The sequence below is a fragment of the Bombina bombina genome, chromosome 1 (assembly GCF_027579735.1).
Source record: "Bombina bombina isolate aBomBom1 chromosome 1, aBomBom1.pri, whole genome shotgun sequence".
Taxonomy (NCBI): domain Eukaryota; kingdom Metazoa; phylum Chordata; class Amphibia; order Anura; family Bombinatoridae; genus Bombina; species Bombina bombina.
Genome location: NC_069499.1, coordinates 440,105,734 through 440,123,505, shown reverse-complemented (window position 1 = coordinate 440,123,505; position 17,772 = coordinate 440,105,734). Strand labels below are relative to the sequence as shown.

The 17,772-nt window shown below is 41.7% G+C and overlaps 1 protein-coding gene across 1 annotated transcript in view; it reads left to right on the top strand.

The window, feature by feature from the left end:
• Positions 1–17,772, top strand: part of STK39 (serine/threonine kinase 39) — a 1,002,247-nt gene that overhangs the window by 229,652 nt on the left and 754,823 nt on the right. The window contains exons 6-7 of the mRNA XM_053698395.1: positions 6,794–6,903; positions 11,065–11,166. Of these exons, the coding sequence (XP_053554370.1) occupies positions 6,794–6,903; positions 11,065–11,166 (212 nt within the window). The remainder of the gene's footprint in view (positions 1–6,793; positions 6,904–11,064; positions 11,167–17,772) is intronic.

The window sequence follows — 17,772 nt, the reverse complement described above, 5'->3', positions numbered from 1 at the left end:
TATCCATTAGGCCCACGTTCACAGCCCCCTTTCCCGCTCCCCAATCAAGATGCACTTTAGCTGTTGGAATTTTGTACACATCCCCCCCGCCACTCTAACGGCCACAGTCTGTCCGGATCGCTTGTGCTCTGGCACCAAATGACTCTGTACCAGCGTGATAGTAGCCCCTGTGTCTCGCAATCCCTCGGTAGATCGCCCCTCAAGCCATACCCTCTGCCGATGGTGCTGGCGGTTATCTGAGGCAGCATATACAGGGTCTGCCTCGTGAAGCGGCCCCACATATCCCTCCATAGGGGCCTCTTGGTTAACACAGAGGGCCCGGGCCGGACGATAGGACCCAGAGGGGTAATTGTAATTCCTGGGTGTCTGGTGCGTATTAAGGGGGCAGCTAGCCATGAAATGCCCTGGTTGCTTGCATCGGTGGCAAGTCGGTCTGGGACGCTCAGAGCTGTTATTTGGTGGTCCTGAGTGTCGGACGGGCCCTGTGGGCACCGGGGCTCGGAATTCAGCACGAGGGGGTGCACGGTAAACCTCTCTGGGTTCGACCCGTGCTGGAGCTCGGTAGTTCATGGGTTCGTGAAGACGGGAGTCATAATGTTCATCGGCCAATTTGGCTGCTTCTTCTAAGGTAGAAGGCCGCCTGTCTCGCAGCCATTCCTTCCCTTGCTGTTCCATGCCATTATAAAAATGTTCTAAGAGAAACAATTGTAAAATTTCCTCCCCAGTCACCGCTTTACTTCCGCTCAGCCAGTGATTTGCCGCTCTCCGCATTCGGTGCGCCCATTCCATATGGGTATCGTTAGGCTTCTTTTTCGTGCCCCGAAACTGTTGGCGATACGTGTCCGGAGTTACAGCGTACCGTCGCAACAGTGTCTCCTTAACTAGCTCATACTGTGTCACTTCCTCAGCACCCAGAGTACGAAAGGCTTCCAGGGCTCGCCCGGATAGTTTCCCAGACAATATCGCGGGCCACTCTCTGTTGGGAATCTGGTGCAGGGCACATTGCCTTTCGAAGTCCGCCAAATATTCATCAATCCCTGTCTCGCTCTCTAGAAAGGGTCGAAATGCAGCATAGGGTATCTTGGGCCTCCCAGTATTTTCGACAGGGATGATTACCTGCGGGGCTTCAGCATTGCGGTGTGCGTTCGCTAGGTTGAGTTCGTGGGCTCGAGTCTCTCGTATATCCTCGTCCGCCTCCGCCATCAACTGCTGTACCAATTCCATGGAGGGGTTCGGCCCGTATAATGAGAGCCTTTCCCGAACAATCCTGTTTTTTTCGTCACTAATCGTGGTCGGTGTTTCCGCCATTGTGAAGCTCTGATCCAGTTCGGTCAATTCTGCGATCAGCTCTCTCCTCGGCCGGTTGCTGGCGTACCCCCCTCTGCTTTCAAGTAAATCCTTTAGGGTTGTACGCTTCAATTTTTCGTAAGCGCTCTCCATCCGTTCTGTACCTCTCCTAGGAAATCCTGGATCCCTATTGCTAAAGAGGGGAGAAGCTGCTTTCCATAGTATTCTATATGAGCCTCGCAAATATAGAATAATCTCCCTTAGCTGCAGTACAGCTAGGATACCCTTCTGCCCACAAAAACGAGTCAACGCTGCGATTGAGGGTCAAACAAGAACTCCAGACTGGGATGCCCAGCCTGCTTTTTATTAAGGTTACATGCACACAGGGCACTCCCAGGGGGAGAGGGGGGGAAGCACAAAATCCCCCATCACACATTTAGATAGAGAGCACTGTCCTTTGACAGGCCACAATAGGATTACAGTACTTAAGATAACAAGTTTACAAGTTCATCTTATCAATTAGCAGTCTGGCTCCAGAGGTGATTAGACAATGGGATTGGTTATCCCTAAACTTAGAGCTGAGGTCAGCAAATGTGTATTTAGGCAAGAGTTAACTCTTTATGAAATGATACTTGTTACGGTTTTCTTGGAGCCCTTCTTAGGCGCTGGCTTGTGGTTCAGGCATTGCTGCTGGGAAATAAGCTCTTCACAACAAAATAACTAATGCTTCTGTAACATTTTTCATTTAGCCAGACTATTTGTATAGCTATACAGTTGTTTTAATCTGGATGTGTATCATCTTTTCTCCTGTTTTGTACTAAACAAATAAGCCACATGTGGCAGATTCTGCATTTTAGCCAGTAGCATCTGTATTGAAAAGCAGCGTCTTTATCTGCAGTATACTCTATTAATTCTTAGATCTGTTATTTCTTTTTCCAAACTAATCTGTAGTGAGGCTATAAGAGATATATCTGAGGTAAACCGTGATTTATAGATTCTGACACAAGAATAGCAGTAATTGAATGCTGGAATTACTTTTGTGCTTTCATTGAGTATATATAAAGAAAAGATGGTTATTGAAAATTCAGTTCTCAGGGAAAGGACTTAAAAAGGCATCTTGGGCAAACGCTAAATAATCAAATGCCTAAGAGAAACAAAATGGAAGAAAAATGACTGTTATATGAACCAGACAGGAGAAGGGGGGGGGGGGAACTGGGTTTAATGTGTGATAAGCTAATGAAGTATGAAAGAAATAGCAAAGTTTAATTCTGAACATGAGTTTCTTTTTTATTATTTATGGATATCTTGATGGTATTTGTTATATCACATATTTATATGGGAAATTCATTACAAACATGAAATGTACTGATATATATTTGTTGTCTGTGTATATAATAGAGTTAGACTGGTGTAGTAGAATTAGGCTGTTAATGGTTGATTACTTTAAAGAAACTATACCTAGATATCCACAATAAAATCTAAATGCAACTGAAATGGTGATCTAAATTTTTATTCTTAGTTCATCATTTCATGATATTATATAATACACTAATCCAAAATGTATGGTATTTTGTTAAAAATACTGACATAAAGAGAGGTTTTTTTTTATATATATATGTTTTTATATGTATCAGAATAATAGGCTCTAAAAACAGCTCCCAAGGGGGCCATAGACAGTTCACATCAGGAATTTCACTCCAATGGCAATGTTTATGTCTGTTACAATTTCACAGTCAAGATATCATCATGGTTCAAAAGGAAAAGAAAGGCTTCTAATTGCACCATTAAAAATATGTTTATTGGAATAAAACATAGATATTATATACAGTATAATATTTTAATTTAAAGCATGAACTTATAGAACATGGAATAAAATTGCAAAGCTCAGCATCAGACCCTAGCATCTAACGCCATATTCAAAGTTAGTTTGATTTTAGTTAAAAAAAAAATATTTGTAGAAGAGTGCTCCAAAACATGACCAAACTGCTGTCAGCTTAATGGATGCAAGAGTATGCTGCAATGCATTTCAATATTGACGGCTCTTCCAATTATAACCCTAACTATAGGCCTAGCGTTAACCCTAGCCTAACACTGGCCAGATCCATTACCCTAGCATCAAATTAAACTCTAATCCCAACCATGGACCTAATACTATTCCTTGCCTTAATACTATGCCTAGCTCCTAATACTAACTGTAGCTTTTACCCCTAACTCTGAGTTCTAATCCTAGCCCTATTCATAGCAATATTCTTAACCCTAGCCCTATTCTTAGCTTAATCCTAACCCTAGCCCTCACAGCCAAAGTGTCTCTTTTGCAGATCCATTGAGATTGTCACAGTGGAATATCATGGGCTTTATGTTAAAGTTTCTTTTTGCATCTTTCTGGTGGCAGGGTTTATTAGATAATATTGTGGTTGCAAAGATATGCACAGATCTACAAATAACTGCTAGCCAGAAAGCAGAAATACCCTCTGTCTCATTTCCTAGACCATACAATTACCAACTTTTGCTTGTATATCACTTTCCATAAAGACAAGCAGCAAAGTTCCTCAGAACCTTTGGAAAACATCAATAGATAACAGAAGGATTTAATGTATACATTGGGCAAGATTGAATAGACTTGGCACAACAATGCAACTCAAAAATTGTGCAATTCAAAGAGATTGTTACTTTTCCCCTCTTCACATCCATTAACTGTAAATAACTCTCCATTAATTTCAAAGGAGCAGCATATTGTTCACATCTCAATGCATACAATGAGCATCATAAAAACACATTTAAACCATTGGAGAACAAACAAATGAAACATTTAAAAACACCCTTTATAAAACAGTCCAACCTAACATTAGTGCAGGGGAAAAATCCTGACCCCGCTCTTGGAATGTCCCCAGTTTGCCCCTCATTCTGGTCTGCATGCTCTCTGAGACACCTCTCGTTCTACACAGCAAAAATTTACATTAACCACATTTCGTGTTTCAGAAGATGTTGCAGATGTAATTTTTTTTTAACCAGTTAGCCACAGGTTCTCATTTTATGGGGCATATTTATCAAGCTCCGAATGGAGCTTGATGTCCCGTGTTTCTGGGGAGCCTGCAGGCTCGCCAGAAACAACAGTTATAAAGCAGCGTTCACAAAGACCGCTGCTCCATAACCTGTCCGCCTGCTCTGAGCAGGCGGACAGACATCACCGGAAATCAACCCGATTGAGTACGATTGGGTTGATTGACACCACCCTGCTGGCGGCCTATTGGCTGCGAGTCTGCAGGGGGTGGCATCTTGTGAGCTGCTTGTGCAATGCTGAATACGGCGAGCGTATTGCTCGCCGTATTCAGCGAGGTCTGTCGGACCTGATCCGCACTGTCGGATCAGGTCCGACAGACCTTGATAACTTGGGGCCATTGTGTGAGATTTCATCTATTGGACAGCTTATGCAATTATAGATGTTAATTGCCACTAATAATAATAATAGAATACAAGTGGCGTGCTAATGTTTTATTTCTCTTGATCGCTAACAGCGCTCAATGTAAAAAATAGCACTGTCTGATTAGCGCTGGTATTACATGTTGAAAGTAATTGAAAGTAAAAAGTTTGCGTGTGAGCACAAGACTCAGGCGTAAACTTCAGGACTTCTAATATCACGACTACTCTTACTCCATCCCCCCATATATTTCTATGGCAGGAACTAAAGAAAGCCTTTTAATTTAATCGCTCGCGCTAACCCACACTGTGCTAGACCAACTGCACAGAAACCAAAGATGTGTAAGCAATACTTGAAATTCTTATGTTGTTTGCTTTAGAATAAATAATTATTTTTATATTTAAATACATATTTCTATATATATATTCGTATATTCTTTGTAATATATTAATATCTATACTTATATATCTACATGAATATATACATATATATATATATATATATATGTGTGTATATATATATTTAAAAATAAAAAGAACATACAGTAGGTATATCAAGTATTTATTTTGAAAACACCTTAAAAAATATTAAAATTATTTAAAATGATATTGCATATGTCAAGGTATTTGACTAGAAAGGGCTCAAAAGTGTGTGTGTGTGTTTGTATATATATATATTTGTATATGTTTATGTATATATATCTGTGTTTATACGTGTGTTTACAGTATATATGTTTATATGTGTATATATGTATGCATATTTTCACCTATATACATACATACATACATACAAACACACACACTCTGGAGCCATTTCCAGTCAACAGTCAATATTAAAATATGTTGTATTAAATAGTGTATATGCGAGTGTAATACTTTATTTGATGTATTTTATAACACTTTTTTTTAACTCTGACACTTTACTTCAGGTCTTAAGTCACACTATTTTTTCAAGCATTATTTAGACTTTTCCTTGAGTGCAATACATAACATTCATCTAGTAATAGCTGCACTATTTAGCGCAGTCATGATATCCATTGTAATAGGTGCATTAGAGCCATGTTGGCCGCTCTAACCCTCCTTTGGTAAATGTGATTTACCATAGACTATGAAATTCAAGTTGCTCGCTAATGTTAGCGATACTGCTTATTGCGTCACTTGTAATCTGAGTTGAAGTATCTAATACCTTCAGCAAGCGAACCTGAAAAATCTATAGCCCGTTATCTCAGACATATTTATTTAATTACAGAAAGTTCTAACTTTTTGATTTGTAAGGTTATGTTGTGTGGAGCACACACACCTTGTTTTGCAGTTGAATTCCATCATTCTTATAAAAGAAAAAAAAAGCACATATAAAAAAAAACAACCTTTGCAGTCAATAGGTTTAAATTGATTTCAACAAAGAACATTGTTAAAGGAAGCTAAATGCTCAAAATTGTATACTACCTGAGCTGAGTATTTCTATGGAGGTTTGAACTATTTAATTTTGAAATTTGAATTTGAAAATAAATATATGAAACTTAACACAAAGGGGAAGACAGATATAGCAAACATCAATTTAAAGGGACAGTAAATTAAAATTTCATCTTTCATGAGCCTGACAGAGCATGCAGGTTTTTTGTAAAGTTTTTTTTTTTTTTTTTTTTTACTTTTTCAGGTAAGTTTTTATTTTTGTATTTGTTTTTTTAAAGGTAAGGTTAGTTTTGGGGTAACTAAGGTGGGATGTGTGGTGGTTTAGGGGTTAATAGTGTAGTGGGTTACTATGCGATTGTGTGTGGGGGGTTTAGGGGTTAATAGTGTAGTGGGTTACTATGCGATTGTGTGTGGGGTTTAGGGGTTAATAGTGTAGTGGGTTACTATGCGATTGTGTGTGTGGGGTTTAGGGGTTAATAGTGTAGTGGGTTACTTTCCAGTGGGCTGTGGCAGTTTCGGGGTTAATAGTGTAGAGGTGTAGTTTGAGATGTGGGATGTGGAGTTTTAGGGGTTAATAGTTGTGTAAATCTCTACCCTAAATGACTTGCTTGTGTTTTATATATTTTATCTAATTAAATCTGATTCCAGCTTATATTATGCAATTCATTTTTTTCAGATTTTGGTGTTAGTTCATTTTTAGCAACCGGTGGAGATGTAACAAGGAATAAAGTAAGAAAAACATTTGTTGGTACCCCATGCTGGATGGCTCCTGAAGTAATGGAACAGGTAATCAAGCTTTGTTCTCTAGGAAATAAGTGCATTTTCATCAGCTGGCTTCTTCCACAGCTCTTGGTCAACTGTTTTTGTGCATATGTATTAACCCTTATTAGGAGTAAACACTAAGGGGCCGATTTATTAAAGTGCGGTCGGACATGATACAATGTAGCGTATCATGTCTGCCACACATTGATAAATGCTAACAGCATACGCTGTCTGCATTTATCATTGCACAAGCAGTTCTTGTGAACTGCTTGTGCAATGCCGCCCCCTGCAGATTCGCGGCCAATTGGCCCCTAGCAGGGGGTGTCAATCAGCCCGATTGTATAGATTGATGTCCGCAATAGTAGGCGGACAAGTTATGGAGCAGCGGTCTTTAGATCGCTGCTTCATAACTGCTGAAGACTCGCGCAGAAACATTCGGAGCTTGATTATTCGGCCCCTAAAACTCAATTAAATGTGAGAATCATTCAAGTAGTTTATCTCTAGATGTATGTGAAGCCCACATAGCTGCTGTTTGTAACTAGTTATAAAAGACAGAAGTGTGAGCACATGGTGACCTACATGTAACCACAAGATAGTTATTCTAGCAGAAAAAGACGTATCTTGAAATGAAAAATACCAGCAATGATCAATATCATGATCTGCATTGTGTGTAATCATCTATACAGGTTTCACTATCTCAGTATGTGAAGCAAAGTGTTGCCATTATAGTCAATATTTTTACTAAATGTTATCTGTGCTTATTTGCTCCTGGTCTGAAACTAGTTCACTCCTGGAACTTCCCATCTTACAAGTACCTGATTTCTTTCTTGGATTATTTGGAACTTCTTGGCTTTATTCTGAAGCTTACTCTGCTTTCTTGCTTTCTGATACGTTATGGTCATCTCATCTTACTTGTAGCAGTTACAAATAATCTGCACTTGAATGGAAAGTATAATCAAAAATATTCTACCTTGAAAATGAAAGAGCAGACATTTACACATATTGAACATATTTTTTCTCTTGAAAAATGTTTTTTTTAAAGCTGTTAAATTTAAATTTAAAGTAATACTGCAGTATTTCTTTTTTACGTTTTACTAATCCTCACTGGCTGATAAACACAACTGCTTCTGCTTTACTGATAAATGGGACACACCTCTGCAAGAATGACAAGAATCAATGATTTATGTCGAACAGGAACATACATTTTTGAAAAAGCAAAATACAAATGCATTTAGGGCTAGATTACCCATTCCCCAGTTTTGCACAACCAACACTGTTATATTAATATACTTTTAACATCTGTAACTACCCTGTATCCAAGCCTCTGCAGTCTACCTGCTTATTTCAGTTCTTTTGATAGACATGCAGTTTAGCTAATCAGTGCTGACTTATAAATAACTCCATGGCAGTGAGCACAATGCTATCTATATGGCACACATGAACTAGCACTGTTTAGCTGTGAAAAAAGTCAAAATGCACTGAGATAATAGGCGGACTTCAAGGGCTTATAAATTAGCATATGAGCCAACCTATGCATTCAACAAAAAATACCAAAAGAACAAAGCAAATTTGATGATAAAAGTAAATTGGATTGTTTAAAATTGCATGCCCTATCTAAATCATGAAAGTTTTATTGTGGCTCTACTGTCCCTTTAAGTTGTGCTAAATGTTTTGGCGCTGTTGTGTGGAGCTCACTTGCAACACTCAACTCACAACTTGTATGAGCAATGTTTAGCACAGCCGTGCTATCCATTGAAAGTAAATGCTATTCTTAGGGTGCTCCACTTGTAATCTGGGCCTAAATGCACTCTTATAGATGAAACAAAATAAACATTTGTGTAAAATGTCTGTTTGCTATTATACTTAAAGGGACAGTGTACACCAATTTTCATATAACTGCATGTAATAGACACTACTATAAAAAATAAGATGCACAGATACTGATATAAAATCCAGTATAAAACTGTTAAAAAACTTACTTAGAAGCTCTCAGTTTAGCTCTGTTGAAAAGGCAGTCAGAAAACCCACTGCAAGTGGGAAATAAGAGACTCCCCCCTCCCCCTTCTTTTGCATAGAAAAAGACCCTTTACACAAACAGGAGCAAGCTGGAGTAGGTATCTGTCAGTATTCTCCTAAAACTTTGGGGCTTGGTTAGGAGTCTGAAAATCAGAGCAATGTTATTTAAAAATAAGGAAAACTGTACATTTTAAAAAAAAACTTCATAGGCTATATAAATAGATCATTTTCAAAACATTTATGCAAAGAAAAAATGAGTGTATAATGTCCCTTTAAAGGGACAGTCTGCTAGAACATTTTTATTGTTTAAAAAAAATAGATAATCCCTTTATTACCCATTTCCCAGTTTTAAATAACCAACACAGTTATATTAATATACTTTTTACCTCTGTGATTACCTTGTATCTAATCAACAAAACATAAAAATCAGTGCGCCAACAATGTAATGATTTGGTCTGGAAAACTATTCAAATTCAAACCAAATACATAAACTGGTAATTCAAGTAACCTTGATATTTAAATGTGAATATTAATCACAAATGGTATAATATAGGTTGGCAGGACATTTCCAGACTGAACACACAAACTCCAAAAAACATATGGCACTTGACTAAAAATAGTAACAAAAAAGTTCAAAGTCCAAAATGGTTATCCAACAAACCGCTGGTATTAAATTCGATAGGTGGTGGCAAACTGCTTCTTCAAATCTCTTGTTGGTGGCCCAAGACGATAGCATCTACAGATATAAATGATACAAACAAAGAAGGCGCCACCATAGTGCACAATCATTTTTAAAAGACACGCCTTTAATGCAAGTGATACTGTACTTACAAAATTCCAGACACTTGAGAAGTGTCACAAGCGCCCCCTGGACTCTTAGGAGTCGTCCAGCTAACTCACACTCTTGCACTTTCTGGATCTGATGTCCGTACGTGGCTGGTACTCACCTGGGCTGGAAGACACCCGACGTCTGATGTAAAGTCCTTCCACCGCAATACTGTGTTCAAACGCTCCAGAGAACTACAGTCAGTGGTTTAGCCGGAAAATTATCCTTTAACAAAGGATCACAGAGCAGGTATAAAGGAATAAAAGTCCGTGACACAAAAGTCTTAGTTAAAAGAATAAAAAGACTTTATTATTAGCACAACATTTCTCGGTCTTCAGCAACCGTTTCCTGTCTTCCAGCCCAGGTGAGTACCAGCCATGTACGGACATCGAATCCAGAAAGTGCAAGAGTGTGAGTTAGCTGGACGACTCCTAAGAGTCCAGGAGGCGCTTGTGAGACTTCTCAAGTGTCTGGAATTTTGTAAGTACAGTATCACTTGCATTAACGCCGTGTCTTTTACCACTGATTGTGCACTATAGTGGCGCCTTCTTTGTTTGTATCATTTACAATGTATCTAAGCCTCTGCACACTGCCCCCTTATCTCAGTGCTATTTACAAACTTGCAATTTAGCTAATCAGTATTGACTTCTGCATAACTCCAAAGGAGTGAGCACAATTGTATCTATATGGCACACATGAACTAGTGCTGACTGTTAAAAACTGTAAAATGCACTGAGATAAGAGGTGGCCTTTAAGGGCTTAGAAATTAGCATATGAGCCTACCAAGGTTTAGCTTTCAACAAAGAATACTGAGTGAACAAAGCAAATTTGATGATACAAGTAAATTGGAAAGTTGTTTAAAATTGCATGCCCTATCTGAATCATGATAGTTAAATTTTTACTTTACTGTCCCTATTAGCTCACTTGTTTATCCATTATAACTGCTGCTGCTAACCAGTTCTCTCATCTATGCCTTTTATCAGCATCTCATGCGTTTTACCCATCTACTCACATGCTACAGTGACTGTCCTCCTTGCTTCGGATTTGGAGTCTCTTTAGATCCCTGATAAACCAACATATATAAATACACAAATTATTTTTGGTGCAGATGGTGTCATTGTTGCAAAAGTTATTTTAACATTTATTTGCGACTTTATACTTATAATAATTATTATTATTATTACTATTATTATCATCATCATTTATTTGTTTAATACTACAAAATTCCTGAGCCCTGATTTTCTAATACATGCATCCCTTCAGCTATTGATTTGTTTGAATTATAAAACAGTTTTAAGCAATGCTGGATTCTTAAAATATATATTTTTTTCCTTTTTTTTCAGGTTAGAGGTTATGATTTTAAAGCTGATATATGGAGCTTTGGAATTACTGCAATTGAATTAGCAACGGGTTCTGCTCCATACCATAAGTATCCTCCAATGAAGGTACACATTGTAATGTGAAAATCTACAGTTAATAAAGTTAATATATCGGTTTAACTGTATCTTTTCTTTTGTATTAAAATATCCTATAATATAAAAGGCCAAGTGTGTTTGTCCGAAGTTGTCATGCACAGTAGAGACTGCGCGAGGAAAAACACACCTGACCTTCAACAGACTGACCTGGCATCTGATCCTCCGCCGCAAGAATAGTAGGGCTGACTGGACATGACAGGGGTAGGCGCAGGCGTTGTGGCTGTGAGAGAGAGAGAGCTCAAAAGAGGGGGAAGAGAGAGAGAGAGCAAAAGAGAGTGAGAGAGACAGCAAAAGAGAGGGGAAGAGAGAGCAAAATAAAGGGGAGAGAGACAGCAAAAGAGAGGGGAAGAGAGAGCAAAATAAAGGGGAGAGAGAGAGAGAAAGGGGGTAAAGAGAGCAAAAGAGAGGGAGAGAGAGCAAAAGAGAGGGGGAGAGCACAAAATAGAGGAGAGAGAGTGTGCAAAAGAGAGGGGGGAGAGCGCAAAAGAGAGGGGAGAGAGAGAGCAAAAGAAAGGGGAGAGAGAGTGAGTAAAAGAGAGGGGGGAGAGAGAGAACAAAATAGAGGGGGGAGAGAGAGCATAAGAGAGGGGAGAGAGAGAGAGCAAAAGAGAGGAAGAAAGAGAAAGAGCGAAAGAGAGTGGGGAGAGAGAGCATAAGATGGGGGGGAAAGAGAGAGCAAAAGAGGGGGATAGAGAGAGAAAAAGAGATGGAGAGAGACAACAAAATAGAGGGGGAGAAAGAGCAAATGAGAGGGGAGAGAGAGAAAGAGAGAGAGAGAGATAGAGAGAGCAAAAGAGGGGGGATAGAGAGAGCAGAAGAGAGGGAGAGAGACAGCAAAAAAAGGAGGAGAGAGAGAGCAAAATAGAGGGGAGAGAGCAAAATAGAGGGGGAGAGCGCTAAATAGAGGGGGTGAGAGAGTGCAAAAGAGAGGGGGAGAGAGAGCAAAAGAGAAGGGGAGAGAGAGCAAAAGAGAACTGGAGAGAGCACAAGAGAGGGGGAGAGAGAGAGACTGCAAAAGAGAGGGAGAGAGAGAGCAAAAGAGAAGGGGAGAGAGAGAGAGAGCAAAAGAGAAGGGGAGAAAGCACGCAAAAGAGAGGGGGGAGAGAAAGAGCATAAGAGAGGGGAGAGAGAGAGAGCAAAAGAGAGGGAAAGTGACAGCAAAAAAAAGGAGGAGAGAGAGAGCAAAAGAGAGGGGAGAGAGATCAAAATAGAGGGGGAGAGAGTTCAAAAGAGAGGGGGAGAGAGAGAGCAAAAGAGAAGGGGAGAGAGAGAGAGCAAAAGAGAGGGGGAGAGAGAGCACAAAAGAGAGGGGGGAGAGAGAGCATAAGAGAGGGGAGAGAGACTTCAAAAGAGAGGGGGAGAGAGACTGCAAAAGAGAGGGGGAGAGAGAGAGCAAAAGAGAAGGGAAGAGAGAGCAAAAGATAGGGGAGAGAGAGAGAGAGCGCAAAAGAGAGGGGGGAGAGAGAGCATAAGAGAGGGGAGAGAGAGAGCAAAGGAGGGGGGGAGAGTGCAAAAGAGAGCGGGGGAGAGAGAGCAAAAGAGAGGGGGGAGAGAGAGCAAAAGAGAGGGAGAGAGAGTGCAAAAGAGGGGGAGAGAAAGAGCAAAAGAGAGGGGTAGAGGGACAGCAAAAGAGGGGGAGAGAGACAGAAAAAGAGAGGGCCAGAGACAGCAAAAGACAGGGGGGAGAGAGCAAAAGAAAGGGCAGAGAGAGCAAAAGAGGGGGGAGGGAGAGAGACAGCAAAAGAGAGGGAGAGAGAGACAACAAATGAGAGGGAGAGAGACAGTTAAAAAGAGGGGGAGAGAGAGCAAAAGAGAGGGGAAGAGCGCAAAAAAGAGGGGGGAGAGAGCGCAAAAGAGCGGGGGGGATAGAGAGGGGGAGAGAGAGCAAAACAGAGGGGGAGAGAGAGAGCAAAACAGAGGGAGAGAGCAAAAGCGAGGCGGGGGAGAGAGCAAAAGAAAGTGAGAGAGAGAAAAAGAGGGGGGATAGAGAGAGCAAAAGAAAGGGATAGAGACAGCAAAAGAGAGGGGGAGAGAGCAAAAGAAAGGGGAGAGAGAGCAAAAGAGGGGGGATAGAGAGAGAAAAAGAGAGAGAAAGGGGGAGACAGAGAGGAAAAAAAGTGGAGAGAGTGCAAAAGAGAGGGGGAGAGAGAGAGAGCAAAAGAGAGGGGGAGAGGTCAAAAGAGAGGGGGAGAGAGCCCCCAAAAGAGAGGGGGAGAGAGAGCACAAAAGAGAGGGGGGAAGAGAGTGGGAGAGAGCGCAAAAGAGAGGGGGGAGAGAGACGGGGAAGAGATAGAGCAAAAAAGAGCGGGAGAGAGAAAGCAAAAGAGAGGGAGAGAGACAGCAAAAGCGAGGGCGGAGAGAGAGCAAAAGAGGGGGGATAGAGAGAGCAAAAGAGAGGGGATAGAAAGAGCAAAAGAGGGGGGATAGAAAGAGCAAAAGAGAGAGAGAGAGAGAGAGAGGGGGGGGAGAGAGCAAAAGAAAGTGGGGAGTGCAAAAGAGAGGGGGGGTAGAGAGCACAAAAGAGAGGGGGAGAAAGAGAGCAAAAGAGAGGTGAGAGAGAGCAAAAGAGAGGAGGAGAGAGAAAGAGCAAAAAGGAGGCAGAGAGAGAGCAAAAGAGAGGGGGGGGGAGAGAGAGAGAGCAAAAGAGAGGGGGAGAGAGAGCGCAAAAGAGAGGGGGGAGAGAGACGGGGAAGAGAGGGCGGAGAGAGAGCAAAAGAGGGGGGATAGAGAGAGCAAAAGAGAGGGGATAGAAAGAGGAAAAGGGGGGATAGAAAGATCAAAAGAGAGAGAGAGAGAGAGAGAGAGAGCAAAAGAGAGTGGGGAGTGCAAAAGAGAGGGGGGAAAGAGAGCACAAAAGAGAGGGGGAGAGAGAAAGAGCAAAAAGGAGGCAGAGAGAGCAAAAGAGAGGGGGGGAGAGAGAGAGAGAGCAAAAGAGAGGGGGGAGAGAGAAAAAGAGAGGGGTTGAGAGACAGCAAACGAGATGGAGAGAGACAGCAAAAGAGACTGGGGAGAGAGAGCAAAAGAAAGGGGAGAGTGATAGAGCGCAAAAGAGGGGGGCTCAAGAGAGCAAAAGAGAGGGAGAGAGACAGCAAAAAGAGAGGGAGAGAGAGAGCAAATGAAAGGGGAGAGAGAACAAAAGAGGGGGGATATAGAGAGCAAAAGAGAGGGAGAGAGACAGCAAAAAAAGGAGGAGGGGAGAGAGAGCAAAATAGAGGGGAGAGAGAGCAAAAGAGAAGGGGGGAGAGAGAGAGAGCAAAAGAGAGGGGGAGAGAGAGAGCGCAAAAGAGAGGGCAGAAAGAGAGCATAAGAGAGGGGAGAGAGAGAGAGCAAAAGAGGGGAGGAGAGAGAGAGTGCAAAAGAGAGGGCAGAGAGAGAGAGCATAAGAGAGGGGAGAGAGATCAAAAGAGAGGGGGAGAGAGAGAGCGCAAAAGAGAGGGGGGATAGAGAGCATAAGAGAGGGGAGCGAGAGAGAGTAAAAGAGGGGGGTAGAGAGACTGCAAAAGATAGGGGGAGAGAGAGAGCAAAAGAGAAGGGGAGAGAGAGCAAAAGAGAGGGGGGGGGAGAGAGAGAGAGCAAAAGAGAGGGGGGAGAGAGAAAAAGAGAGGGGTTGAGAGACAGCAAACGAGAGGGAGAGAGACAGCAAAAGAGACTGGGGAGAGAGAGCAAAAGAAAGGGGAGAGTGATAGAGCGCAAAAGAGGGGGGCTCAAGAGAGCAAAAGAGAGGGAGAGAGACAGCAAAAAGAGAGGGAGAGAGAGAGCAAATGAAAGGGGAGAGAGAACAAAAGAGGGGGGATATAGAGAGCAAAAGAGAGGGAGAGAGACAGCAAAAAAGGAGGAGGAGAGAGAGAGCAAAATAGAGGGGAGAGAGAGCAAAAGAGAAGGGGAGAGAGAGCAAAAGAGAGGGGAGAGTGAGAGAGCGCAAAAGAGAGGGGGGAGAGAGAGCATAAGAGAGGGGAGAGAGAGCTAAATAGAAGGGGAGAGAGAGCAGAAGAGAGGGGGAGAGGGACAGAAAAAGAGAGGGGGAGAGAGACAATAAAAGAGAGGGGGGAGAGAGAGCAAAAGAAAGGGGAGAGAGAGCAAAAGAGGGGGGATAGAGAGAGCAAAAGAGAGGGAGAGAGACAGCAAAAGAGAGGGCGAGAGACAGCTAAAGAGAGGGGGAGAGAGAGCAAAAGAGAGGGGAGAGAGCGCATAAAAGAAGGGAAGAGAGAGCGCCAAAGAGAGGGGGAAAGAGAGGGGGAGAGAGCGCAAAAGAGAGGGGGGGAAAGAGTGGGGGAAGAGAGAGAGCAAAAGAGAGGGGGGAGAGAGAGCGAAACAGAGGGGGAGAGAGAGCAAAAGAGGTGGATAGAGAGAGCAAAAGAGAGGGAGAGAGTGGGGGGGAGAGAGAGAGGAAAAAAGGGGAGAGAGAGCAAAAGAGAGGGGGAGAGAGAGATAGAGATGAAGAGAGGGGGAGAGTGCAGAAGAGAAGGGGAGAGATAGTGCAAAAGAGAGGGGGAGAGAGAGCGCAAAAGAGAGGGGGGGGGGAGGGGGAGAGAGCGCAAAAGAGTGGGGGGGAAAGAGAGGGGGGAGAGAGAGCAAAAGAGAGGGGGGAGAGAGAGCAAAACAGAGAGGGAGAGAGAAAGCAAAAGAGAGGGAGAGAGAGAGCAAAAGAGAGGGAGAGAGAGAGCAAAAGAAAGGGGAGAGAGAGAGCAAAAGAGGGGGGATAGGGAGAGAGAGGGGGAGAGAGAGAGGAAAGAAAGGGGAGAGCGGGTAAAAAAGAGGGGGAGAGAGAGATCGAGCAAAAGAGATGGGGAGAGTGCAAAAGAGAGGGGGGAAAGAGAGCACAAAAGAGAGGGGGAGGGAGAGAGCAAAAGAGAGGGGGAGAGAGAGAAAGAAAAATAGAGGGGGGAGAGAGAGCAAAAGAGAGGGGGGAGAGAGAGCAAAAGAGAGGGGGAGAGAGAGAGCAAACGAGAGGGGGTGAGAGAGAGAGAGCAAAAGAGAGGGGGAGAGAGCAAAAGAGAGGAGAAAGAGAGCAAAAGAGAGGGGGAGAGCAAAATAGAGAGGGGGAGAGAGAGAGCAAAAGAGAGGGTAGACAGAATGAAAGAGAGGGGGAAGAGAGCAAAAGAGAGGGGGGGTAGAGAGAGATCAAGGGGTGGGACTAGTATTAATATATATGAAATTACAAAAGAATTCCCACATTGTATGTATTATATGTGCAGCAGAGACACTTCACATCTCCACCTCCCTCTTTTTCATAAAATAGTATGAAATAGTTCTAGTTTGTGAAATCAAAAAGAGAGATGGATTTATGGCTTTTAATAGAGTGAAGCTGCTAATACATTACTTACAAAAAGGATAATATTACATTACAAAGCTTCTGCCCTTTTAACAGCCTCAGTAACAGAGGCTTTATTGTCCTTTTAAGCATTGCTATTTTCTGTACTATTTTGAATTAGATTATTAAAGGGACAGTCAACACCAGCATTTTTGTTTTTTTAAAAGACAGATAATCCCTTAATTACCAATTCCCCAGTTTTGCATAACCAACACAGTTATAATTATACACGTTTTACCTCTGTAATTACCTTGTATCTAAGCCTCAGCAGACTGCCCCCTTATTTCAGTTCTTTTGACAGACTTGCATTTTAGCCAATCAGAGCTGTCTCCATGGTAAATTCACGTGCATGAGCTCAATGTTATCTATATGAAACACGTGAACTAATGCCCTCTAGTGGTGAAAAAACTATCAAAATGCATTTAAATTAGAGGCGGCCTTCAAGGTCTAAGAAATTAGCATATAAATCTCATAGATTTAGCTTTCAACTAAGAATACCAAGAGAACAAAGCAACATTGATGATTAAAGTAAATTGGAAAGTTGTTTAAAATTACATGTCCCATTTAAAACATGAAAGTTTTTTTGGGACTTGACTGTCCCTTTAACGTTTTATTTATTTATTGTAGAATATATCTAATAATCTATTAACCACTATTAATGCATTCCTTATATCCGGGTTATTTTTTTTGTTGCTTTAAAAAATATATATTTGAGGTTTATTATGTCATAAAGGTTTACAACATATAGGGCCATATTACAAATGGAGCAGTATTTAATGCTCCAGCTTGCGCACTAAGGGCTATATTACAAGTGGAGCTCTAAATTATTGCGCACCTGCAAACGGGCAAATTTAATTAAAAGTGGCTGGTTTTTGCTTCGAGTTTGCGGTAGCAATTAGCACTCCGAAAATTAACCAGAGATTAGATCTCTGGTTAATTTTCTCAAAGTGCCCCAAATGCCATCAAAATAGAGGGCATTATATTTTTTTTATTAAAAAAAAAAAGTAGCATTTTTTTTTATAAAATAAAACTGCACTAGTAAAAGGTACAAAAACAATATAAACTAGTCTTACAATGATTTCAGCAGCCAGGATGCACTTCCATAACAACATAAGTATTCAAGTTTTAAGGTGGGTAGTGGTGTATTGTGAAAATTGCTTTTGGGTTCACTTTGTTGAACCAATTCCTGACATTTGACAAAGGTGCGAGGGGCGCACCAAAACGTTATGTCCGTTTTCTACTGATGCAATAAACGCTATGTTTTA